This window comes from Eriocheir sinensis, chromosome 9 (genome assembly GCF_024679095.1).
Source record: "Eriocheir sinensis breed Jianghai 21 chromosome 9, ASM2467909v1, whole genome shotgun sequence".
Classification (NCBI taxonomy): domain Eukaryota; kingdom Metazoa; phylum Arthropoda; class Malacostraca; order Decapoda; family Varunidae; genus Eriocheir; species Eriocheir sinensis.
The window spans coordinates 22,126,304-22,152,539 of record NC_066517.1 but is presented as its reverse complement, the minus strand read 5'-3'; the positions used below and the strand labels follow the sequence as shown (position 1 = coordinate 22,152,539).

General features: G+C 43.2%; 2 protein-coding genes across 4 annotated transcripts in view; both read right to left on the bottom strand.

The window, feature by feature from the left end:
* Nucleotides 1–7,031, bottom strand: part of LOC126996157 (amiloride-sensitive sodium channel subunit alpha-like) — a 17,530-nt gene extending 10,499 nt beyond the window's left edge. For all 3 annotated transcript variants that reach the window (XM_050856379.1, XM_050856381.1, XM_050856380.1), the window contains exons 1-8: nt 6,506–7,031; nt 6,090–6,168; nt 5,673–5,873; nt 5,012–5,101; nt 3,576–3,647; nt 2,673–2,865; nt 1,519–1,654; nt 725–892 (exon numbers count right to left, since the gene is read on the bottom strand). In XM_050856379.1, the coding sequence (XP_050712336.1) occupies nt 725–892; nt 1,519–1,654; nt 2,673–2,865; nt 3,576–3,647; nt 5,012–5,101; nt 5,673–5,873; nt 6,090–6,168; nt 6,506–6,880 (1,314 nt within the window). In that variant the 5' untranslated portion in view covers nt 6,881–7,031. The remainder of the gene's footprint in view (nt 1–724; nt 893–1,518; nt 1,655–2,672; nt 2,866–3,575; nt 3,648–5,011; nt 5,102–5,672; nt 5,874–6,089; nt 6,169–6,505) is intronic.
* A 1,310-nt stretch (nt 7,032–8,341) lies between these two features.
* LOC126996301 (uncharacterized protein DDB_G0271670-like) lies at nt 8,342–16,522 on the bottom strand. Its single transcript, XM_050856679.1, has 7 exons — nt 16,378–16,522; nt 15,194–15,362; nt 14,859–15,011; nt 12,854–12,980; nt 12,468–12,603; nt 9,452–9,535; nt 8,342–9,015 (listed from the first exon to the last, which is right to left on the bottom strand). The coding sequence occupies exons 2-7, from the start codon at nt 15,235–15,237 to the stop codon at nt 8,342–8,344; spliced, it is 1,218 nt and encodes a 405-aa protein (XP_050712636.1). The 5' UTR covers nt 15,238–15,362; nt 16,378–16,522.
* Nucleotides 16,523–26,236: the final 9,714 nt, after the last annotated feature.

The following is a 26,236-nucleotide window of genomic DNA, read 5'->3' as shown; positions in this document are numbered from 1 at the left end:
TTCCCTTAACAATGCCCGATCATCTCAACTCTTGTTCTGCCTTCACTCTTTTTAATTATTTTAATTTTTATTATTATAAATTTTGTAATAAAGCAAGAAAGGCAGCTCAAGGGCAGCAAACAAAAGCAACAACAACAAAAATCCTATAGAACTAAAAAAAAAAACGCTAAAACAAAGTAAAGCCCACTAGAACTAAAAAAAAAGCCTGTTAGACCAAAAAATGCGCTAGAATAAAAAAAAAGTTCGCTAGAACTAAAGCCAGCTAAAAATAAAAAAGGCCGACAGAACTAAAAAAAAAGCGATAAAGCTAAAAAAAAAGCCCGTTAGAACAAAAAAAAAAAACAAGAACTAAAAAAGCCCGCTAGAACTAATAAAAAGCCGGCTAGAACTAAAAAAAAAACTGCTAGAACTAAAAAAAAGCCCACTAGAACTAAAAAAAACCTGCCTGAACAAAAAAATCCCGCTAGAACTAAAAAAATCCCTCTAGAACTAAAAAAATCCCGCTAGAACTAAAAAAAAAGCCCTCTTGAACTAAAAAAAATCCCGCTAGAACTAAAAAATCCCGTTACAACAACAACAACAAAAACAAAAAAAAAACGTCTAGAACAAAAATACTCTAACTCTGAGAACACCGTGCCTGGTCTAACACGGTGTCGAGGTCGAGTTTGGCAAAGAACACTTCCTCTTTCCCTTTATTTCTCGCGCCGTCTCGCCCTTAACTTACCCTGGACATCTTGACGGAGACGCTATTATCCGGGGACACGTTGAAGCCCTCCTCCTCGGGGAAGGGCAGTTGGTGGGGGCTGTGCACGATCACCCGCACGCCAATGTCCGGGGAGAGCAGCGACAGGTACTGGTCCTCGTTGACGTTCAGGGTGAGGCGAAGGCCGTTCTGGGGGGAGAGGGACAGAGGAAACTAGTTTTACGACGAGGAGAAAGAATAAGAGGAAAAGGAAGAGGAGGAGGAGAGGACGGAAGAATATCTAGGCATGTAAATAAGTAGATTGATAGATTGGTATATTAATAGATAGATAGATAGATAAATAAATGATCAGTTGAAAGATAGATAGGTGGACATGTAGATGGATAAATAGGTAGATAAATGATTAGATAGATAGATCAATAGAAGATAGAGAGATAGAGGGAAAGGTTCATATAAATATTTACACCACCAAGGCGTAGAATTTTGACGTAGTGAACATCAAGGTGGAACTGCGATGAAAGTCAATGAAAGCAATACCATTCTTTGCAACACTGAAATATGTATGCCAAGTTTCCTTATTGCCGTATAAAAAATACTCATAACTAGTTTACTTTTCTTTGATGTCATAATATTTACGTTAAACTCGTATTGGTATGTGTTTTATCTTATTTGTGTTTTCTTTATATCACAAAGTTACGCAACACGGGTTTGAGGGACTTCTGGACAAAGGCATTGCCCCGCCTGACAGCACCATGGGCCTCATTTAGGTGTGGTAGCGCTATACTACTACTACTACTACCACTACTACTACTCACCAAGGGCCCCGTGGAGGTGGTTTTCCTGGCCTTGGCTTTGACGGTCTTGTTGTTCTTGCGTAACTGAATCTCGCGGTGCACGGAGTTGAAGGTGTAACACATCCCGTAAACGTCACTGATCCACATGTGAAACTGGCTGCAGGAGGAGGAGATTAGGAGGAGGAGGAGGAGGAGAACAAAGTGAAACGCCCTGAATTTCCTCTTCACTACACTCCAACACGACCACAGCGTGTAACGAAACACACGGTAAATTAATCCAGACAAGGAAAGGTTTTGCCAGCGCCGGGGATCGAACCCGCGACCAGCGAGATGGGAGAGCCACTCCTTAACCAGTCGGCCAAAGAGGTCCCCCCCCCTCTTGAGTGAGTTATGGGAGGCTGGCCCATCAGGCAAGTCAGCTGCACTACAAAGGGAAGATATTTTTATTGTCTGGTGAGGTAAATGGAGATAAATATCTTGTGAGCTAGGAAGAATGAGAGGAGGAGTAGGAGGGGGAGGAAGAGGAGGAAGAGAAGGAGGAGGAGGAAAAAGAAGCAAAAGAAGCAAAAGAAAGAGTTGGAGAAGAAGGAGGAGGAGAAGATGGAATAGGAAAAAGAGGAGGAAGACCAAGATGAGGAGGAGGAGGAGGAGGAGGAGCAGGAGGAAGGATAAGAAGAGCAACAAAGGTATATTCTCGTCAGCTAGAAGAAGAGGAGAAGGAGCAGGAGGAGAAGGAGGAAGAGGACCAACAGGAGGAGGAGCAGGAGAAAGAATGCTAAGAGGATCAACAAAAGTATTGTCTCATCTCTCAGGAGACGTAGATATATAAAGAGATGGTATGACGGGTAAATCAACCCTTCAGCTTCAGGGGATAAGAACAGAGCTATCTTGTGGGTCTGGAAGGAAGGTGATCTATCTGAAGAGGCGTATGCGGCTGGGGTGGAGGAGAGAGAGGGATAAGGAGGAGGAGGAGGAGGAGAGTTGTTTTATATCTTCGTACATAAAGAGAAGTACGATTTGTCTATGAGAGAAGGGCCGAAAGCGACGTGGAGCTACTTGAGAGGTTATACGATGAATGAAATTTGGCTTAGGGATTATGAAACATTGGTCATACTCACGATCGGCCACTATAAACACTTCGGCTTCCCACTAACGGACCGGGATTATCCACTTACTTGGAGGAGCACGGTCGTCGGTCGTAGCTGCAGGTCTTGATGAAATTGTTGGCCTCGGGGGAGAAGCGTCGGATGTCCTCCTTGCTGGGCGAGTAGAGGCCCAGCAGGTCAGAGAAGTCGAGGGTGCGGCTGGCCTCGAAGATGCCGCTGACCTGTTCCGGGCTGAGCGTTTCGTTCTCGAATCCCACCACCCCTTTAATGAACACGTTGTTGACCTGTTGTTCTTAAGAGTTAGACAGACAGACAGACAGACAGACAGACAGACAGGCTTATCCCCACCTTCCCTCTGTCACCCCACCATCAGACCTACAATTACAAGACACCACAACATTCTCGTCCCGGTCAGAGCTCGCACGGACAGATACCGATTTAGCACAATACCGGCACTTGTAAAGGCCATGAATACCTCCATGATCACATAACCCCGCCCCCCCCCTCACACACACACACACACACACACACACACACACACACACACACACACACGGCCCAGTAGCTCAGGGGTAGAGCGTCTGGCTCACAACGGACAGACAGATAGACATAGACAGACAGACAGACAGAAAGACTGACAGACGAATGCAGACAGACAGACGGAGAAACAGACAGACGAATGCAGACAGACAAACGGAGAGACAGACTGACACAGACAGGCACAGGCATACAAACAGATTTACGGACAGACAGATAGACAGACAGAAAGGCAGACAGACAAATGCAGACAGACAGACGAACAGACAAACAGACAGACATACAGACAGATTAACAGAGACAGACAGACAGACAGACAAAGAAAGGCAGACAGACAAATGCAGACAGAAAGACGGACATACATATAAAGACAGACCGATAGACAGACACAGACAGATAGACAGACGGATAGACAGACAGGCACATACTACTCACACTCCTCTTCCCAGCATCGGCCGTTAGCACAGGAGGGGCAGCGATGCGTTTCGTTGACAGTCTCGTTATATCCTGAAGACAACAGACGAATAAAAAACATAAGAATGGATAAAAAAAAAAAGCTGAGCAAATAAGACAAATGTATAGAAGATGATCGAAGGAAAAAAAAAAGGTTTACATGTCCTCATTTTTGGTCTAGGCCTCTAGGGGAATCAAAGAAATGACAAATGATAAATAAAAATGGATAAAGAATAGCTCAGGAAATAAAAGGAATACAGAAGTTGATGAAAAAATGCTTCAATTTCCTCCTTGGAATTAGAATATCGGAAAATAATGATGTGAAAAAAAATGCTGTGTGTGTATGTGTGTGTGTGTGTGTGTGTGTGTGTGTGTTTGTGTAATGCCATGAAATTGTAGCCCCCCCTGTCGCCTTACAGTCCCTTCCCTCTCCCTGTTTTCCAGACACCGTCTAGACACATGTCCGTTTCGCCTATGGTTGGCTGCGTCTTTAGCAACCTCATTTTTCCTTCTTACTAAATTTTGCTCACCAAAATAAATCAGTTCTAGTCTTTTGTAAACCCTCCCTACCTCCGAGTTTGTTCCCGACTTAATTGTTCCCCAGAGAGAGCTAATTTGACACTTCCTTCCCTCCTCATAAATCACGCCTTGAGACACTCCAGTTTTCAACAACACACGCGCCCCTTTCTCTCGCCGGGCCCGCGGGCCAGACTCCGTTCATCCGCCCTATAGGTAAGACCTGCCTTTACGTTGCTCTTGTTCTCCCTCCCCCCAAAAAAAAAAAAAAAATGTATATATATCAGTAAATTCTCATTCTTTCCCTTGTGTTAATATATTAATATATACCTACATTTCCAGTGTGTTAAGTAGTTAAGCCAGTCTATGTTCATCCGCTCTAGTAACTATATTTTTTTGTAATTTCACAAGGCCGGCCTAGGCTCTAGAACAAACAGTTATATCTTATCTTTGTAACAAATGTCTCAGTAAAATTCCCCTTGTAATTATATTATTCTGGTTATCACTGTCCCTCATTTAATCTTAAAGTTACGAGTTGATCAGCCGGACGACACGCAAGGAAATCCGTCCCTTCACGTCTCCCTCCCTCTTCAGTGTCTACGCTGCCCCCTCAAGTGTTTTCTCCTGTCTTTCATCCGGCGTAGTTGAGTGTAGTCAATCAGTCTTATTCTCTCCCCATTGAGCAGGGGGTTTCGACCCTCATCGTGGGGTGGTGGCAGCCTACCTTCTATAGTCGTTCGCATTCAATTACGCGGGAGTTTATTCAAGTCTTTAATTTGTTCTGTGCTCAGTAAGTTAACGTACATGCAATCTCTAATTCAGTCTAATTCAGTAAAAAGAGTTTAAGAGCGCCCCCCTCAGATCCCGGGGCATTACATGTGTGTGTGTGTGTGTGTACGTACTGTTCAGTCTGTAGTCGAAGCAGCCGTAGTTGTCACACACCACCTCCATGTTGCAGATCGGGTTGAAGGTGATGATGGTGCGGTAGTCGTCTGTACAGGTGGGAAGGAGGGCAGGTAGTACGAGTAATACAGCTTAAGTAACTCAGTAATACAGCTAATACAGGTTAATACTGGTCAAGTAAATATGTTAAGATTATTCTTTTTTTCTCTACCTCTTTCGATCTATCTAATATTATACAAGCTTATTTTACTTCCCTTTTTATTTTATTCTATCTATCTATCTATCCATCTAGTTATCTCTTTATCTATCTCTACCCCATCGTTATACAAGCTTATTTTACATTACTTTTCTCTTATTCTATCTATCTATCTCCTTCCTCCGTGGTCTAGTGGTCAGCGGGCCTGGCTACTACTCCGCGGTAACCCGGATGTCACACTGGCCCTGTGTCCCGGGGTAATGGGCTCCCTCCCACCACAGGCTCAAGGGCCAAAGTTACGGAGATGAACACCGAGGCCACGCGCTGCTACAGCATATGCCCCGAACTTTACGTACCTTTTATCTATCTATCTATCTAGTTATCTCTAATTATCTATCTCTACCCCATCATCTTTCCTCCCTCCCTTCACTTCATTTCCTTTCTGCACTTCATCGTTTGCTTACCTTTCGTGCACATCATCATCACTTCTTCGATATTGACGTAATGGGATTCATCTTCGCTAAACTTCCGCTCCTTCGCCAGCAGTTCGAAGTAGATGTAGTAGCGATTGCACACCAGCCTCACTTCTTTGACCTTCCCTGGCGTCTGTTGCTCGCTGCCTATGACTTCCATCCCGTCCGGTCTATTTTCTTCTGCACCGACATCTGCGGCGTGGGGATAAAGATGGTGACGGTGGTGGTGAGGGTGGTGTATGATTGGTGGTGATTTTGATGGTGGTGATAATTTTTTTTTTTTTTTTTTTGTGTGTGTGTGTGTGTGTGAGTTTATGTAAGTGTAATGGATGATAACAAAAATACGTAACACACACACACACACACACACACACACACACACACACACACACACACACACACACACACCTCGTTTCTGCCTCCTCCTCTTTCTCCTCCTCCTTCTTATCGGCGAATCTTGATCGCTCTCGAAGGCGTGTTTGAACTCCTGTGGAAGTATAAATAAATAAATGAATAAATAAATAAATGAATAAATGGATAAATAAATAAATAAATAGTAAGTAGATAAATAGATATAGATGATAAATAAATAAAAAGTGATATTATGTTTTTTTTATTTGTAGAGTTTTATTAGTTATTTTATTTGCCTAGAATAGTTGATTAGTAGAATTATATTAGAACGTGATTAGTTTTATTAGTTTAAAATGACTGTTTCGTCATTCTATATTTCTCAACTCCAAAGTATTTTTTCCCAATACTGTTTCTAATTGGACTGGTGCGTACGATTTGGTGACCTTCCTTACCTGTCCTACCTTATGGCTTACCTTGATGAACGTGAGATAGTCCACCACCTGCGTGTGATTGGAGCCAGGTGGAGGTATGGCCCTGTCGCCTGAAGGAAGCATATCACCCTCTATCTCTGTCCTCTCTTCCTCCTCCTCTTCCTTCTCCTCTTCCTCCTCCTCGTTGCTTCGGGCCAGAGAGGTCAGCATCGTCGCATCTCTCTTCACTCTGTCTAGCCTCTCGTCCATTTTCTCCTTGATTTTCTTGACGATTTCTGTGTTGATGTGTCTTGGGGTCATGGGTGTCGTTGGTTTCACTGTGTAATGCGTTTGTTTGCGTTTGAGCTTTCTAGTCGTCTGGGTGAGTGACTGATGTGGTTTGCCCTTTCCAGCGTTTGTGTGTGCCTGAATTTGCATCTGATGGGGTGTAGGTTTAGCTTTTTTCTCCCTCCTTTCTTTCTCTTTCACCTCCTCTTCTTCATCTTCTTCACTCTCTTCGTCCGTCTCTTCTTCTTCTTTGAGGCTACTCCTTCTCTTCCTCCTCCTTCTCCTCACTAAGCCGTCATCAATTCCTGTAGAAGATTTGTTTAGTAGTAGAAGTAGTAGTAGTAGTCATAGCTGGGCGTTATCGCGATAAGTTATCGCGATACTTTATCCCTGATAACAAAATCCGGTTATCGGCCATCCGCTACTTATATATATATATATATATATATATATATATATATATATATATATATATATATATATATATATATATATATATATATATATATATCGGTATATTCGTTACTTTTGTAACCAAACTAGCGATAATCGCTACTTTTTTCCGCCTCTCAGAAAAAAAAACGTTGTCTCCTCCCTACTGCGCATGCGTGGCCCGGGCGCCCGGTGTTGTATGAAAAAAACTTTGGGGTATGAAATATCTTCGGTTATTTTTTTATGTTAGACTCAAAAATCATTATATCAGAGAGAAAAATCATTTAACTTTGCCCCCAAAATTATTATTCACTGCCTGAAATTTGTGATCCCTTTGTAAAGAGCGCAAACAGAGACCAGCGGCTTGTGTTATCACGTGGCGGCGTGGCGCGTGGCCTCTCAGCTGGGTCTCGAGTGACGGAGTGAGTGCCAGTGTTCCGGTTCCCAGTGCTTCAGTGCTTCTTTACTGAAGTGACTGTTAAAGTGTTAATGGTGATAAGTAAGAATAAATTAATAAGTAACGATGAGCCAGTTCACGAGAGACCAGTGATTGTAAACAAAAGCGCCAGCTTTTGACGGTGGGGACGCCAAATAACACAACACCGGTTCAGGCGTTTCTAGAATTACCGTCCATATGTACGTGTCAACATGTGGTTTTCAGGTTTTGTAAGTTTTCTAACATACAGATAATGAAAATTTGAATTCATCTATGCTCTTTTTGTTTGAAATATCAATATAGTATCGTTTTCGCCTGTCGGACTTATCGCTAGCTAGTATCGGAATTGTGGGTTTATATCAGGTATCGATTATCGGTTATCGCCTATATTTGTGTCTCCAGTTAACGAATATCGGTTATCACCGATAAGGTTTTCCATTATCAGTTATCGGGCATCGGGAATAAGGTTTTCTGTTATCGTGTCCAGCTATGGTAGTAGTATTAGTATTAGTAGTAGTAGTAGTAGTAGTAGTAGTAGTAGGAATAGTAGTAGTAGTAGTAGTAGTAGTAGTAGTTTTACTTATGCGAGAGCAGGATAGAGTCCACTAACACCAGACAGAGCACCAAATAGAGACATGAAATTATAACCTTTGCCGAAGCAGGATAGAACACACCAACATCAGACACACAAAGAGAGAAGTGGAAGGAGTGGGACAGGGGGATGAGGAAACGTCTGTGGATGTTTATGAGGATGAAGAGCTGGATGAGGTACTTTCCGTAGAGCTGGATGAGGTACCTTCCGTAGAGCTGGATGAGGTACTTTCCGTAGAGCTGGATGAGGTACTTTCCGTAGTGCTAGATGAGGTACTTTCCGTGGTGCTAGATAAGGTACTTTCTGTTGAAGAGGACGAGGCACTGTCTGTTGGGCTGGTCCTGGTGGAGGTGCTTCCTGTTGTGCTGGATGAGGAACTGTCCGTTGTACCTTTTGTGGTACTTGATGGTGTACTTTCTGTGGTGGTGGATGAAGTACTGACCGTTGAAGTGGATGACGTACTTTCTGTTGTACTTCCCGATGAATTTTCTGTTGTGGATGATGGACTGACCGTTGAACTGGATGACGTACTTTCTGTTGTACTTCCCGATGGATTTTCTGTTGTGGATGATGAAGGACTGACCGTTGTGGTGGATGAAGAGGTACTGTCCATTGTTGACGAAGAAGAAGCACTGGGCGTTAAACTAGATGAAGTACTTTCTGTTGAACTTCCCGAGAGTGTACTGTCCGTTGAAGATGATGAAAATGAAGAAGTAGAAGAAGACCAAGTACTCTCCGTTGAGCTTCCTGACGAACTATCCCAGGGTCCCTCCATTGTGCTCGAGGAATAGTCGTAATAATCAGTATAAAAGGGGTCGTAATAGTCTGTTAAAGAGAAAGAATAACGAGAATAAGATCTGATTACACGAATACATACACACACACATCCTCTTCGCTATACTTCCTGTTTCTACTGTTTATACTTCTTGTTATTTTGCTTATACTACCGTTTCATTAAATCATATATATATTTACTAATACATCTTTTGGGGTTTTCTTTAACACATATACATCTATCCCTTACCTTTTTGTCCCCATATTTAATACTGATCAATGCTCTCAGGTGTGATATCCTTAATGAGGAAGAACAGGTAAAACAAAGGTAATGTAAATCAGTCTATGCAAACAGTTATTTGAATATGGTCATGGATTATAAACTATTCTCTCTCTCTCTCTCTCTCTCTCTCTCTCTCTCTCTCTCTCTCTCTCTCTCTCTCTCTCTCTCTCTCTCTCTCTCTCTCTCTCTCTCTCTCTCTCTCACCGTCATCTTCAAAGTCACAGCCGTAGTAATCGTCGTAGTCGCATTCATCATCCAAATCATCGTAGTCTGAGAGCCCCGTGCACACTGCGGAGAGAAGGAGAAATGATAATGATGACGATGATGACACACAGGATGATGATGATGATGATAAGGAGGAGGAGGAGGAGAAATAAGAGAAAGAAGAATAAGGAAGTGAAAGAGAAAGAAATTTAAATTCAGGCTAAAAAAAAAAAAAGAAAAAAAGAAAGAAATGGAAATAATAAAGCAATGTTGACGAGTAATATACATAGCATTTCCCTTCTCTTTGTGTGTGTGAGTAAATAAGAGTTAAAAAAAAAGTAGGAGTAAGCCTTATTTTTTACTGTATGTTACGTAAAGGAGAGAAAAAAAAACACTAACACTAACACACTAACAGCCTTAGCAGGTATGACGCAGGTGGACCAGGAGGAGCGTGAGAAAGTGTCGCTAGCTTACTAATGACACCTGAATCATTAACAGCAGGTGGAGAGATTAGTCGGGCACTCACCACCACGCGCACCACCACCACCACGCACCACCACCACACACCACCATCACTACTACCCCCGTCACCACTCCTACCTCCACGATCACCAGTTCACCACCACCACCATCACTACTACCCCCGTCACCAATCCTACCTCCACGATCACCAGTTCACCACACACCACCATCACTACTACCCCCGTCACCACTCCTACCACCACGATCACCAGTTCACCACACACCACCATCACTACCCCTTTCATCATCCCTACCGTCACCACCACCACCATTACCACATCACCACCACCATCACGCACCACCCTCACTACTACCCCCGTCACCACTCCTACCATCACGATCATCACCACCACCACCACCATCACTACCCCTTTCACCATCCCTACCACCACCACCACCTTTACCACACCACCACCAACACCATTACCGCACCACAACCACAACCACCACTACTACGATCATCACCAAGAAAACCACCATTACAGTCACCACTGCTAATATCACTACCAATTCCACCATTTACACCACGACTACCACGTCTATTACCACCACCACCAGAACACCATAACCAACTAACATTAACAATACCAACGTCACCACAACCATCACTTCTCCCAATACCATCATCACCATCATCACCGTTGCCATCACCATCACCATCACCATCAACCCCCTTCACTTTGCCTCCTATAAATATCAGCCGAAAGGAAGGTCGGAAATTAATTAAGACTCCTCATCTATTCTCTCTACAGCGGAACAAGGAAGGCGAGGGAGAGCAAGAAGGATGAAAGAGGAATTGAGAAACGGAATCAAGAAAGGAAGGGAATGGATGGAAAGAAAAGGACGTATGGAAGAACAGGAGAGAGAGAGGAATCGAAGAATAAGGTAAGAAAGGAAGGGAATGGATAAAAAGAAAGAAAGGACATGGAAGAACAGGAGAGAGAGAGAGAGAGAGAGAGAGAGAGAGAGAGAGAGAGAGAGAGAGAGAGAGAGAGAGAGAGAGAGAGAGAGAGAGAGATCAAAGAGCTAGATAAGAAAGGAAGGGAATGGAGTGAAAGAAGAGAAGGAGGAGGGGAAGAACAGGAGAGAGAGGAATCGAAGAATAGGAGGAGGTAGAATCTGTGGTGGTACAGCAATTAGGTATGAAAAAAATAGGAGGAAGGGGAGAACGAGGGAGTAAATGGAAGGGGTAATTACAGAAAATGGATGGTCGCACTTTCTTTGAAGGGCGACCTCGCATATTTATTTAGTTAACTATGGCTATAATTTACCCCTACAACTACTGCTATCAACATGTCTACGACTTCTCCTATTAGTAATTATATTGCTATTAATCTACCCCCCACCCCACCCCACCACCACCACTACCATGAACAATAAACGAATAAGCCTTGTTCCTGAAAAGTATGCGTAGAGTGTGTGTGTGTGTGTGTGTGTGTGTGTGTGTGTGTGTAAGAAAGTTTATCTTAGGTACACACGGGCCTCAGGTATTCCAGGTACACACAGGTAAGCGCGCCCGAGTCATTAGTACCTGTCCTCATTAACTTACCTGGAGCCATTACTGTCTTCTCGCCTCCTTTATAGTTATTTACCGTCTTTATTTTCTTGAAGTCTAATTATTTTGCCTCTCCTTCACCTCTTTTTCTCCTCCTCTTCCCTCCTCTACCCCTCCACCCTCTCCCTCTCCTTTTCTTCTTTCCTCTGCTACTTTACCTACGCCTTTTAAAGAAGCATTTCCTCCTCCTCCTCCTCCTATCTCACCTTTCCTCCATTATGTTCTTCTTTTGTAAACTTTGTAAGCTCTTTTGTTCATCTCATCTTTCTCTTTCCTGAGTGTTACTTTTTCATCTTTTCCTTTTTCTGTTCTCTCTTTCTTTGTAGATATTATTACTACGATTTTACATTTTTTTTTATATATATTTATTATGCATTTTTTCAACATTCCATTCCTTACCTTTGCTTCGTTTTGCTCCTCATTTTGTGTATCTTGGTTAACTATTTCCATTTTTTTTTCCACCCTTCCTTTCTCTCTTCTCACTATTGTTTTATTAGGCGGGTCTAATCCTTCAGGGGTGAACTCGTGGACTCGGCATCATTGCTTGGGTGACAGTCTCTGCGTCGCTCTTTGGTTGTTGTTTACTAGATCTAACCTGCCGTGACATTGCCTACTATCTCTCGCTCTCTGTTACCTCTTTAAATCAGTACCGTCACCTAAGCAATGATACCAAGTCCACCAAGGCACGCCAGCTCCACCGCTGACAGATATTCGTACTCAGAGCCTCGTATTTACCGGTTTCTGAGCCATTGCTATTGCCAGAAAACACCAATAATAAACCATTTTAACGATAACTATATATGAAGGCAGTTATTGGGGTTGAGGAGGCAGTTTTGGGGTCGGAAATCGACAAACATAGGAGTGAGTACGATAATATGGCAACGTTGGGTCCAGCTCTCGTGGAACCGACTATGGTTAGCCACCGCGTCTCACACTTACTTGGCTCGGCGTTTTCTTCGTCTATCGTCACGAACGAGGACCAAATGGGGTGGTCCCGCACGCGCTCCTTCGCCGGCAGAGGGTTGAGGTTACACACGGTCACGGCGGGAAACGTGGCCTTCGTCTCCTCTATGATCTGCGAAGGGAGGGTTGATGGGCGGGGTTGAAAGGTTGGAGTTGAGATGTTGGAATACTGGGGTTATATACTGTGAATATGGAGCGAGTAAGTACCACCAATAAGTCTTACCCCAAACGCGACTTTCTTGGGGTAAAAATAGGGAAACTCAGCCCTGAAAGAAAGTAGAAATAGGAAAAAAATTCCTCTCACGACCCAATCAGATAATGAACCCAGTCAAAAGCCAGCAAGTACCACCAATAAGACTTACCTCGAACGTGACTTTCTTGGGGTAGGTGAGGTACTCCGCCACGATGCGGTAACACTGGAAGGAGCCCCAGCACGCCATCATCAGGCATACCAACAGCCACAGGAGCTTCTTCCACCAGTAACGGCTCCTGAGAGAGAGAGAGAGAGAGAGAGAGAGAGAGAGAGAGAGAGAGAGAGAGAGAGAGAGAGATTAATCGGATTCTCATGAGTGGGTTTTTTCACGTTCACGGTACAGACGCCTTGTCATAAAACCACCCATGGAAATACTAACACGTACGACCTCTACGAAAGCCTTGTCAAATGTGTGTGTGTGTGTGTGTGTGTGTGTGTGTGTGTGTTTGTGTGTGCCCCGAAATGTTTAAAATTATGGGCTGGAGGTCGATATTCCGTAATTTATAAAGGCAGAAAGGAAGTTAAACGCGTTATCATGAGTACTTTTTGTATGTTCATGATCCAAAAGCCTCGTCAAACTATCACTAGACTCATGGAAATACTAACGCGACTTCTACGAAACCTCTATCAAATGTGAGTGTGTTAGCCCCGAAGTGTTAGATAATATGCTTTTTTTTTTTACAGTAGAGGAAACAGTTCAAGGAAAAAAAAGGGAAACAATAATGAAAAAATGTTAAGCGCGTTATCACTAGTGTTTTTTTTTTCTTTTTTTATTTCACATCCGTAGTACAGGAGCATTGCCAAACTATAATTAAGCTAAAAAAACAAGCCATGGAAATATTAAAACAACAACCTCCACGAAACTCTTATCAAACATGGGTGTGTGAGTTCTGAAATGTTAATACTATGGGCCTAAGATTTGTATTCTATTATTTCTAAAGGCTAAGAAAGAAAGGTTGAGCACATTAATATTAGTGCTTTCCCATTCGTAGGGTAGGAGCTTTGCTAGGCCATTATTAGGCTTATAAAACCAGCCATGAAAATTTTAACGTCCACGAAAGCCTTATCAAATGTGGGTGTGTGAGTCCCGATATGTTAATACAATGGGCCTAAGATTTGTATTCTCTCTTTTTTTTTTTTTTTTTTTTTTTTACAGCAAAGGAGACAGTTCAAGGGCACACAAAAAGCAAACATTAATGAAAAAAAAAAAGCCCGCTACTCACTGCTCCTAAAAAGAATCCAAAGAGGTGGCCGAAAGATAGGTCAGTTTTGGGAGGAGAGGCTAAAAATGAAAGGTTAGACGCATTAACATTAGGGCTTTCACGTTGGTAGTGCAGGAGCTTTGCCAGACCATTATTAGGCTTATAAAACCAGCCATGAAAATTTTTACGTCCACGAAAGCCCGGAAATGTTTAATACTATGGGCCAAAGATTTGTATTCTCTTATCTCTAAATGCTAAAAATGAAAGGTTAGACGCATTAACATTAGTGCTTTCACGTTCGTAGTGCAGGAGCTTTGCCAGACCATTATTAGACTTATAAAACCAGCCATGGAAATACTAACAACGTAGCACACGACCCCAAAATTACTATTAAGAGAAACAGTCACATCATAACGATCGCTAAGAAAATTACCTGAAACATGAAGGTGCGGTCATAAACATTCGGATCAAATTAACTATCCTCATTTTTCTTCCTTCGTTTCTCAATCTCTCGGGGGTTTCTTGGTGCAGTGGTTAGCACACTCGGCTCACAACCGAGAGAGCCCGGGTTCAATTCCCGGGCGGAGTGGAAAAATTTGGGCGGCTTTTCCGGTACCCTACGCCCCTGTCCACCCAGCAGTGAATGGGTACCAGATATTAATCGGGGGTTGTGTCCCGTCTCCTGGGATCTGTTCCCTTCTATAATTCCTTCCCCTTCTGTCTCTCTCCGGCATATGACCTCAGATGTTGCGCCGACTAAACGAAACTTTCCAACTTTCTCAATTTCTCTGTGTCCTTCATCTTCCCTTCCTCATCTCCAAGCTAATCTCTTTTTCCCTCCCTCATCTCCAAGCTAATCTCTTTCTTCCGGGTGAGCCCCGAAATGTTAATAATATGGCGCCGTAAACTCACGTGAAGATCCTGCTGAAGCCGTGGGCGCTGAAGGACTCGGCGAAGGACAGTAATCGGCAGGAAAGCGACTCCTTTTCCTCCTCCCCTTCTTTGTCCTCAGTTCGAGTCCACGCCTCCTCCTTTTTTTGGGTTGAGTCATCCTTCATCACCGTCCTGTGAGGGGTTGGGGAGTGTTTGTGTATGTCCGTTTGTTTGTTTGTTAATTTGTGTGTGTGCGCGTGTACGTGTGTGGCGGTTTAGACTGTGAATTAGCAGAAAGGTTAACTAAGAAGACCATTAATGAAAAGAGTTTATCACCATCAGACATAGATAGATAGAAAATGAGAGAGACTTACCTCATGTAGCTGTCCATGTCCTTCTGTTTCACGTCTTCTTTCATTGTGCCGACTGTTTATATATTTTTTTTATCCCATCACACACACACACACACTCTCTCTCTCTCTCTCTCTCTCTCTCTCTCTCTCTCTCTCTCTCTCTCTCTCAATCCTTTTTTTCCTCTTCACACTGAAAATAAAAAAATAACAATTACATCAGCTAAGTGTCGTCCTAATACTGTGGTCGGTGTCTCTATAGATGGCGGGGGTAATCCTTCATGGAGGGACTCGCGGACTTGGCATCATTGCTTGGGTGACGGTGCTGCGATCTCATTGGCCAATTCTTAACTTGTTCTAAGGTGCATAAAATTGACTTTGTATTCCTACCAAAGCCATTTTCGAGTTGTAAGTTAACAGATTGCACCGATAGTAACTAATGCAATAATGTCTTTATTGATATATATGTGCCTTTTGAACTATCAAAGATAAATCTGAAACGACAGTCATAACAAAACTAAGTTGGAACTGCACGTAAACGGACAGTAGGCATCCAGCGACAAGCGGGCAAGTTTGGTATTTTTAGGGCCTGTTAAGGCTAGACTTTTTTCATACTTTTCCAACTACTGGCTTTAAAGATTTACCCCTGAGAAGGGGACAGGGCCTTTGCAAAAATGCGGCCCTGTAGGAGGGGAACTACAAAGTGCTAGGCTACAGTCAACACAATGCCATTCGTTAACTCATTTACTGTAAGATTTCTTGGTATGTTTTTAGTCCCGACTCCTCCCCTAGCCATAATGTGTAGTGGTGCCACGTAGTCATAACTTAAACATTGTCCTTGGGCAAGAACCTTCTCTTCCATTCCATCGTGCTATCATTAATCCTGAAATGTACTTCCATTATATGTGGGTAGTAAACACCCATAAGGAAGAGCGATAATAAGAATAACTACATTCAGATAACAACAGTGTTGATTTAAAGAAGTAGCAGACTAGCAGAGAGCGAGAGATAGTAGGTACGTACGTTATGGTAAACTGAATCGCCGCAGTTTAGATCTAGCACACAACAGGCCAATGAGCGGCGCAGAGACCGTCACTGAAGCAATGAGGCCAAGTCCGTGAGTTCATCCCTGAAGGATTATTCCCGCGAGCTTTCGTGACACCATCTATTATAAAGGTAATCCAGTAGCTTATTAGACGACCACTCACCGGTATTTGCAGGTGTGTGAAGGGAAGGACAAGTATGGGTAGGTTAGAGAACGTAGGGGCAGGTAAGAGAAGGTAAGGAAGGACAGGTGTAGTGGACAGGTAGCGAGGAGGTGTGTGTGGTGGGCGTGTGCTCTCGGCAACTCGCACCACTCATTTGATCGTCATGCGAGATCAGTGTTTTTATGTCCACACAGACCCCGCTTTTTCTCCTAGTCCTCCCTCCACTGCCCCCTCCCCCTCCCCTTGCTCCTACTCTTTTTCTTTCCACTGCTACTCCACCTATTCCTCTGATGTTTTAACCCTTTCCTCCTTCTCCTCCTCCTCCTCCTCCTCCTCCTCCTCCTCCTCCTCTTCTTTTTGCCACTGCTACTCCACCTACCCCTCTCATATATTCCTCTTTCCTCCTCCTCCTCCTCCTCCTCCTCCTCTTCCTCTTCAATTTTAGTTTCAATCCTACGCTATAACTGCTACGTCCCGCAGCTTGGGATCGATTTAATGCTATTCTTTTAGACAGCACGTGGGACATTTAGAAAGAGAAGCGAATAAAACGTGAAGCCGTGACTAACCCGAAGACATTATCACATGGTCACGAACTTAAAAAGAGAGGAAAGCACAACACTGGTCCTTGGACAGACGAAGAGACCGGCGTACTAACCCTGAACAGGACACACGACGCTGGGACTTATGGACGGAACTTTCGAGCCTAGCTAACCCGAAACAATAGACAATCTGCCATAAACTCATAACAGAAATTTCGAGTGTCAGTTCACGGCTAAGGTCACTGTGAATGCCGCCCCCCCCCCCACCCCCCCACCCCACGAGACCCTTGAGTTCTCCCCCAGAAGTACTCGCACCATTTACAAGTTTCTTTTTCTTTCTTTTCCTTTCTTCCGTTTCCTTCTGTAATTGATACGCCAAATGTGGAATGAGAGGGGAACTATTTCGAAATTGCGCCGTTCGTCATTCCTACTTCAGCATTCTTTGATTTATAGTTGTTCTTATATATGTTTTTTTTATCCTCTCTCTCTCTCTCTCTCTCTCTCTCTCTCTCTCTCTCTCTCTCTCTCTCTCTCTCTGTCAGTTTTGGTCTGGATGGCAAAACACGCAATAAAAACGAGTTAAGGCAAAAAGTAAAGCGAGTAAAAGTTAGCGTAAATATCTTGCACCGAAGCGTCTAATTTTGCCTCGCTCATAAGCTATATTGCTTCGCCTTTTTTGCATTAACCTGAACTGTGTGTGGGAGAGGGAATAAATAAGAAAATTGAAAGAAAGGAAATAAGAAACAAAGAAAGAAAATGAAGAAAGCATTGAAGCAAGATCTATTCTTCATTTTATTTCTCTTTGCCTCTCAACATTACCTTCTTTCTTCTACTTCTTTCTTTTCCATTTCAGTTGTTGTACTTTTTAAAAATTTCGTTTTTTCTCTTTTCTTATTTCTTCTTCACCTGTGACTCGCAACCCCAGGTGTAAAACAAAACACAGGTAGAATCCGCTTTATTAGAGCAGCATAAGGTACTCTGTGGCCTGAATGTGTTACGTGTGTCCACCGCCAGTCTGTTGCGTGCTAACAGAGGAACGTATCAATGTAGGCCGTGACTGTAGGGGGTCGGCTAACACACAGGCCAGAGCTATAGACACTGACTTAGCTCCTTATCTCACTCTCTGACGTGTGGTTGTGGCTGTATAATGCGTTTGTTTATGTATCGTGTTTGTGCCTATCCTCTTCTCCAATCTTTCTCAGCTATCTTCTCCGTCTTTTTGTTTTGTTTCTGTTTTTATTGATTTTGTTTCTGCTCTTGTTCATGTTGCTTTGTTCTTGTTCTTTCTTTCTTCTTCATTTTCTTCTTCCTGTTTTTGTACTTCTTCAACCTTCTGTTCTTGTTGTTCTTGTTCGTCCTGTTTTTGCTTTCGTTCATGTTTGTTTTTGTTGTTTGTTCTTCGTGTTGTTCTTCGTGTTTTCATTTTTATCCTTCCCTCGTTTTCGTTCTCCTCTTCCTTTACATCTTGCGTGAATAAGTAACTTGGCAAGAATATGTTGTATCGTGCCTCATTTCCTTTAATCTCTCCCTCCTCTTTATTTTCTTTTTTTTTTCGTCACTTTTTCTCACTCCATCTTCATTCTTATCTTTTCGCCCTTCATTTTTTTCTGCTTCTGTCTTTCTTCCTGTCTCTTTCAATCTGTCACTACCTGAACCTCCTCGTCCTCATCGTCATCTTACTCCTCCTCCTCCTCCTCCTCCTCCTCCTCCTCCTCCTTCTGCTCCGCCTCTCTCTTCCCCCTCCCCCTCTCTTCGTGTTAATCATGAGAGCAAGAGACAGATGAATCTTTTCTTTCTGCATTCCCTTTCTTCACAAACAGTAATGACACTATTTTATATTAATTTTTCGCAAGATGTGTACTTTGGGTAGTAATTGTTGTGATCAGTCAAGTTGGCCAGTGTGTGTGTGTGTGTGTGTGTGTGTGTGCGTGCGTGCGTGCGTGCGTGTGTGTGCGTGTGCGCGCGCGCACCGCAAGACTTCATCAATAGCGAATGTTAAACACTGGTAAAGTATGTGCATGGAAAACAATCAAACACACACACACACACACACACACACACACACACACACACACACACACACACACACACACACACACACACACAGAGAGAGAGAGAGAGAGAGAGAGAGAGAGAGAGAGAGAGAGAGAGAGAGAGAGAGAGAGAGAGAGAGAGAGAGAGAGAGAGAGAGAGAGAGAGAGAACATTATCAAGCCATTGCATCGGTAATCAACACCATTAGGTCGAGGAGGGAAGGAAAGAGTCGCCCCACGCACCCGCCTGAGCACGAAATGACACCCACTCACTCAAGGTATTAATCCTCGTAACCGTTTCTTTGTTATGTTGTTAGCAACGTGTGGAGTTTGGAACAGGGCTCACCTCGTTCTTTTAGCCTTCCGTTTATCATGGCTGGTAACCAAGACACGGAAAGAAACAGAGAGTATGGAACGCGGTAAATTATATGGCGATGTATGGGTCTGGGAGAAGAGTGGCGGTGATAAACTCTACGGTGATCTGCTGCCGTATTTAACTACAACCCGCGCTTTGTCTCTGCCATCATAGCTATGTGTTGTAATAGAGGGCAAATAGATTTCAATAAGCATACAGATACGTTTTGAAGTCTGTTGATATATGTGAAAGATAATAATTGCGTATCGAGGGTAGTGGTGTTGATGATGAAGGTGGTAGTGGTGGTGGTGGTTGTGGTGGTAATGACGAAGAGAAAGAAAAAAAGAACACACACACACACACACACACACACACACACACACACACACAGCAAGGCTCCTTCCATTAACCCCCTGCAGTATTAAGCCCCTTCGTGACACCTACTGTAATTGGGCGAATGCGTTATGACCCCACACAGGTAAACTCCTTCCCTCCGCCTCCACGCGACAAAAACAAACGCGACGAAGAATAAATAACTGAGAGAGGATGAAAAACGGGAGGGATGAGGGATGAAGTGGAAGTAAGAGGAGCAGAAGAATGAAGAATAGGAAGAGGAGGAGGAGGAGGATGACGAGGCGCAGAAAGGGAGGAAGATGATGTCGATAGAGACGATGACGTAGGACGAATAAATAAGCACAAGATGGTGTTGCTGATAGAGTGGTGGCTTGTAACGAGGCTGTCTGATTTAAAATGAAGGAGAGACGAGGTTTTGAGGAGAAGGAGAAGGAGGAGGAGGAGGAGGAAGAGGAGGAGAAGGGGGCGGATAAAGCCGCGTCCACACTTTCGGGCATGCTCGACGGGCAAACAGTGATACCAGATCCCGTTCCAATACATAAGCTAGGAGGGTGAGGGGCAGGCACGAAGGTGACGTCAAAAGCGAGGGAACGACGGGCAAACATGAACGGGCAGCGGCCTGTGAGTGAACTTGAACGAAATGCCAGAAAATGTCTTGACTGGTAGGTGGTGCGAAACGCTAAAGGTTTCCCTTACAAGGCTATTTTCCTCTTCTCCACGGTGTTGGGCATGGTGAGACAGCTCTCACACCTCACTCAGGGCCAGAGTGGAAGTGGAACTGAGCCACGAACCTGTGTGTGACACCAGTTTAAAACTTTACCCGCCAGTCTTTGCCCGGTGAACGAGTAGAGGTTGTGGGTTACACTATAAAAAATCTGGTAGCACTGTTTGTTGCCAGATCCCTGCCTGTGGTGTTCCCGCTTCTGACGTCATCAGCCATCATTCTCACTACCCATTGTGATCGGGTATCACTGTTTGCCCATCGAGGATGCCCAATAGTGTGGACAGGGCTTAAGGAGTGATGTGGGAAACGGTGAGAGGCTAGTGGAAAAGAGGGAAAAGATGTGGAATAAGAGAGAGAAGAAAGGAAGAAAGAAGAAGGCATGTAAAGGAGGTGAAGGAGAAAAGAAGATAGGGAGGAAATTAAATGAAGGAGGAGAGGAAAATAGAGGGAAGGGGAAAGAGGATGGAATAGAGAAGGGGAGGGGAAAGGGAGAAAATTGAGGAGGAAGAGCAAAGGAGAGAGAAAACGGGGAGGGAAAAGAAGGAGAGAGAAAAAGGGGAAGAAAAAAAGAAGAAAGTGGGAAGGAGATGGAAGAAGAGAGAGAGGAAATTGGAGAAAGAGAAAAAGATACATGAGAGAGAAGGAAAAAGGAGGAAGAAAGAGTGTGAACGTGTGTGTGTGTGTGTGTGTGTGTGTGTGTGTGTGTGTGTGTGTGTGTGTGTGTGTGTGTGCGCGCGCGCGCGCGCGTGTTCGTCATTGTCTCGAAACTAGGGATCCCAAATAAGTGGGTTTGGATCTCTTTGTATGGTGATTCGATTCCGCTTGACGTCTATCACTGGTCGTGGCTGCTGCATAATGGGATCCGGGACACGTGGGCGGAAGAGTCATCATCATCATCAGCAGCAGCAGCAGCGGCAGCCTTTGCTAGTTCATTACATGACAAAGACAATCTCCAACGTCCTCCACTTCTCTGTATTGTGCTTGTGTACTCCACCCTACTCCGACAAAGACTCTTATTTCATCTCTCCATTTTTCTTATTACGAAAGTCAGGTACAGCTGCGATTCCGTGAGACAGGAGGGATTGTACGTTTTATAATTTATGGAATACACACTGTCAGACCTACCAGACGCCCAGCTGTTTTGAGTTATATATATATATATATATATATATATATATATATATATATATATATATATATATATATATATATATATATATATATATATATGTCATTCGTGCCCTCATTCACACTTTCGTAGCAGACTTGTTTTTCCTTGTTTTCCACTCCCGGAGTATCACGTCTCAGATTCGTCAGCTGCTTGTTTTGATCCTGGCTCACAAACGGGTTTTATTGGATGTTTTATATATATTTATTTTTTTCCGATATTCACTCCAGGTTATAGAAGTAGTAGCACTAGTAGTAGTAGTAGTAGTAGTAGTAGTAGTAGTAGTAGTAGTAGTAGTAGTAATAGTAGTAGTAGTAGTAGTAGTAGTAGCAATTGAAGTAGTGAAAAAAGCAACAACAGCAACAACATTAATAATAATAAAAAAATAATAGTAATGATAATAACAAAAATAAAATCGATAATATAACTCATAATTGTGTTCAATTACTAAGATTTGTAGCATTTAAGCACTAAGTAAATGCGTAAATGTTAATTATATGCCATTCATAACACTTGCGTATCCGTACAGGTGTGTGGTGGTGGTGGTGGTGGTGGTGGCGATGGTAGTGGTGACGGTGGTGATTGTGGTGGTGACATCAACCTAAACCTCTTCCCTCTCTGTACGCACCGAAGGTTTCAACTGTTTCCTGGAGGTGGTGTTGTGGTGACGGTGGTGGTGGTGGTGGTGGTGGTGATGGTGATGATGATGATGATGATGGTGTGTGTGCGTGTGTGTGTGTGTGTGTGTGTGTGTGTGTGTGTGTGTGTGTGTGTGTGTGTGTGTGTGTGTGTGTGATTTTTTTACCTGACTTTGGTATTTCTGTTCTTGCACGCAGGTAATTACAGGTGAATCACTGACTCGCAGCTTGAACACCTGTCAGCCAAGCTCTCTTAGTACGGACGGTCAGTTATGCGAGCCAAGGGCGAAGCGAAACTATAAAAAAATACCTGCGACAAAGAAAGACAAGGACCACATGAACTTACAGGGTCTCATATTCCCCTCTTGGATGCGTTCAAGTCGTAGGAAGGAGGGAATGCAGAGGGGAAAAAAATGTATACGTCAGAGCTTGTTGATGGTGTCTAGATGAGTGGTCCAGTGATAACCCTAAAGGAAGAAGGCAAAAGGGACGCCTACGCAGCTCGTGGAGAGAGTCGAAAATCGCAGCTGATGCTTGAGGTAAAGAATTACGACATTTTCATTTTTATTTTTTGGTTTTTGTTTTGGATTTTCTTTTGCTTTGTTTCTTTTTTCTCTTTTAATATATTTTTTTATTTTCTCTTTTTTTTCCTCTTACTTGTTTCTCGCTTGTGTTTTCTTTCCCTTTCTTTCTTTTTTTGCCTTCTTTCTTCCTTTTCCGTCTGTGTCTCCTATCTCTCTCTCTCTCTCTCTCCATAGCTATACTGAATTGTTTTACCTTTCTCCTTAAGCCCTAAAGAATATGCTGATAGACCTTGATAAAGTTTACACTATTTAATCATTATATACGCACCATAAATGTGAAGAAATTATAACCATCCAAATTAGATGAGTTACTTTCCTTCTTGTCAGGGTTTGGGGATGAGATTATTGGCCAACACGTGTAGTACTGGAGGGCAAACTGGCGTGTCTTTATCATATGTTCGTACCTTTCCCCACCTTGCTCCTCCCTTCGATCCATGGTGTAGGGGAGGTGTTAAAATGGACAGGCAGAAGAGGAATGAAAAATGGATAGACAATAACAGTAAAAAACGAAGGCTTAAGCATCATTTTCCGAGGCACAGACGCAGCTTAATGGCAGAAAAAAAATATATATACAAAGGCCCTCCATAGCTATCCTTGTATATATAATTAGCGTCTTGAAGAAAGGGAGAGACCTGCTGGAGACGATGCAGAACGCTCAACCTCGAAGAAGCTGATTTAGCAAGAGATTAGATAAACAGTTTCCAATTGAGGTTTTGAGTTACGTACAGACTGAGTATTTAGCGTAGAAGGGGAACGTTGTGTGCGCTATCGACAAAACACACACACACACACACACACACACACACACACACACACACACACACACACACACACACACACACACGAACGAGAAGACCTGTAGTAAAACATGGGGAGAAAAAATAATAACATGCTCAATCGTTTTTATTGTTCGTTTTTCTGGAGCAGGAGAGAGAGAGAGAGAGAGAGAGAGAGAGAGAGAGAGAGAGAGAGAGAGAGAGAGAGAGAGAGAGAGAGAGAGAGAGAGAGAGAGAGAGAGAGAGAGAGAGAGAGAGAATAGAAATAAAATCACGAGAGAAAAAAAAATGTCACGCTTCGCTACAGGAGGTTCACGGAGCTAGGGACATGCTGGTTGGCTGACGGTCTTCCTTTCTACGTGGCTGCTGAGAGGACCAAGTGTTCGAAGGAGGCGAAGTAGTGGAGGCAGATCACTTCCTGTTGGAGGCGAAGTATGGGCAGGTCACACTCCACTCGTAGCTCATCGCCCCCCCGTGCTTGAGGCAGGCGTTGGCGCACAGAAGGAGAGAGTCACCCTTGAAAAATGTTGAGAAAATGGGAGAGTTAGTCGAAATGTAAGTACGGACGCCAGGAAAGAGGTTGTGAAGTGTACTGAGAGGCGGAGGAGAGAATATGAGGAGTTAGAAAGAGAACGTAAAGTTTAAATGAGAGTGAAGGAGTGATAAATATACGTAGAAATAAGTTAGTAAATGTGTGAATATGGCTGTCAAGGAGTACGTACATAGCTTGTGAAGTGTAATAAGAGACGGAAAAGAAAAGAAAGAAATGGGGTTAGAAAAATAGCGCAGAGTGAGGAAGAGTGAAGGAGAGGAGAAGGAAGAAGTTGGTAAATAAGTAGATTTAAATGTCAGGAAAAGCGTATAGAGTTTGTGAAGAGGAGGAGAGAGGTAAGAAAAGAAGTGTCAGCTCATGGACTTCAAAATATGTTAGTAAGTCAATGTTCTTAACTCAAACGAAGATGGAGAGAGAAAGAAAAAAAGGTGTCAATACAGAAGCGTCAGAAAGAAAGCGAATATGGAGTTGTAAGACGGAAAGAAAGTGAAGGTAAACAGAAATAGGGAAGAGACAGTAAAAGAGCGGCAGTGCATATCAAAACAAGTGTTAATAGCACAAAAAACTGTGCTAGATCGGCGCCGCATGACCCTTCAACACCTCCCCAACAATTTATATTATGCAGCTAGGGGTCTAACATGGAAAATGCTGAAAAGTAAAGATGGCGCCACTATAAACACTTACCTGTGCCACAACGGGCTGGGGCCAACCATCAGGCCCTACTATGAAGGCCTACCGGCGCCACAGGCCAAGACGTAAAAGAAAAACCCAGCTGACTTTGTTTATAATGCCATGTTGTAGGGTTCATCAGGGCTAACAAATGTTATTATACAATGTCATGTCTACAATGCATGGGTAAGCCAAGAAAACAACTTGAACAACAACAACAACAACAAGATGGACAATCTGTTTATCGGCGTCGCAGACGCCGATAAAAATATAGACTGCGAAATGCATAAAATGTGGAGGAAGGAGAAACGAAAGTATTAGATATGTACGAAAGTTATTTGTTGCATAGATAAAGTTTTTTTTTTTTTTTCAGCGATTGTTTTAGGTTAAAGCTAAAGAAAAATTGTGATCGAAACTGCTTTGATCTCACGTCCTTCACTGGTGTTGTTCGCGTATAAAAGATAAAAGTTTCCTTGTGTGAATCGGTTTTTTTTTCTTCATATTAAAACTAAGAAAAAATAAGTAGGTTACACCGAGGTAGATTGTTCTAGATATGTGTAGTGTTCTGAATCGAACACACACACACACACACACACACACACACACACACACACACACACACACACACACACACACACACACACACACACACACACACACACTGTTTCTCTTGATTATACTGCACGTCCATTCAAACGTACCCCATTCTTTATTCTGTACTCTTTTTTGCTCCGGTGCCCAGCAATGGAAAGGTCTGAATGTGTCGGGTGTAGAAAAAAGAAAATCTACTTTGATGGAATGTGTTTTTAGTGCAAGAATAGCAAAAACTGGCCAGTCTTTGTTCGCTGATGGATAGGTGAATGTAGAAAGGAAGGAAGGAGGGAACTTTTTGCATCGTAGTAATAGTAGTAGTAGTAGTAGTAGTAGTAGTAGTAGTAGCAGCAGTAGTAGTGGTAGCAGTCTAAGTAGCAGTAGTAGTAGTTGTTGTTGTTGTTATCATTATTATCATCATTATTATCATTATTATTATTATTATTATTATCTTCATCATCATTTCACCATCGTCAGTATCTTCACCATCATCTTCATTCTTATCATGATCAGATGTTTGTACGTTTACTTTTATGTCTGTTTGTCTTCCTGTCTGTCTGTAGGTGTCTCTATATTACCTGTCTTGTCTGTCTGTAGGTGTCCACGTGCTTACCTGTCTGTCTCTGTTTCTGTCACTTGTCTGCCTATATTCCTGTCTATATCTATCTCAAAAAGTCTATCTCTGTATATATTCATCTATCTATCAACCCACCTGTCTACCTACCTGTCTCCCTGTCTGCCTACCTGCCCACCTGTCTCCTTGTATACCCACCTGTCTACCTGTGTGCCTGTCTACCCACCTGTCTACCTGTGTGCCTACCTGCCCACCTGTCTACCTGTGTGCCTACCTGTGGCCGCGTGCTCACCTTGTAGCAG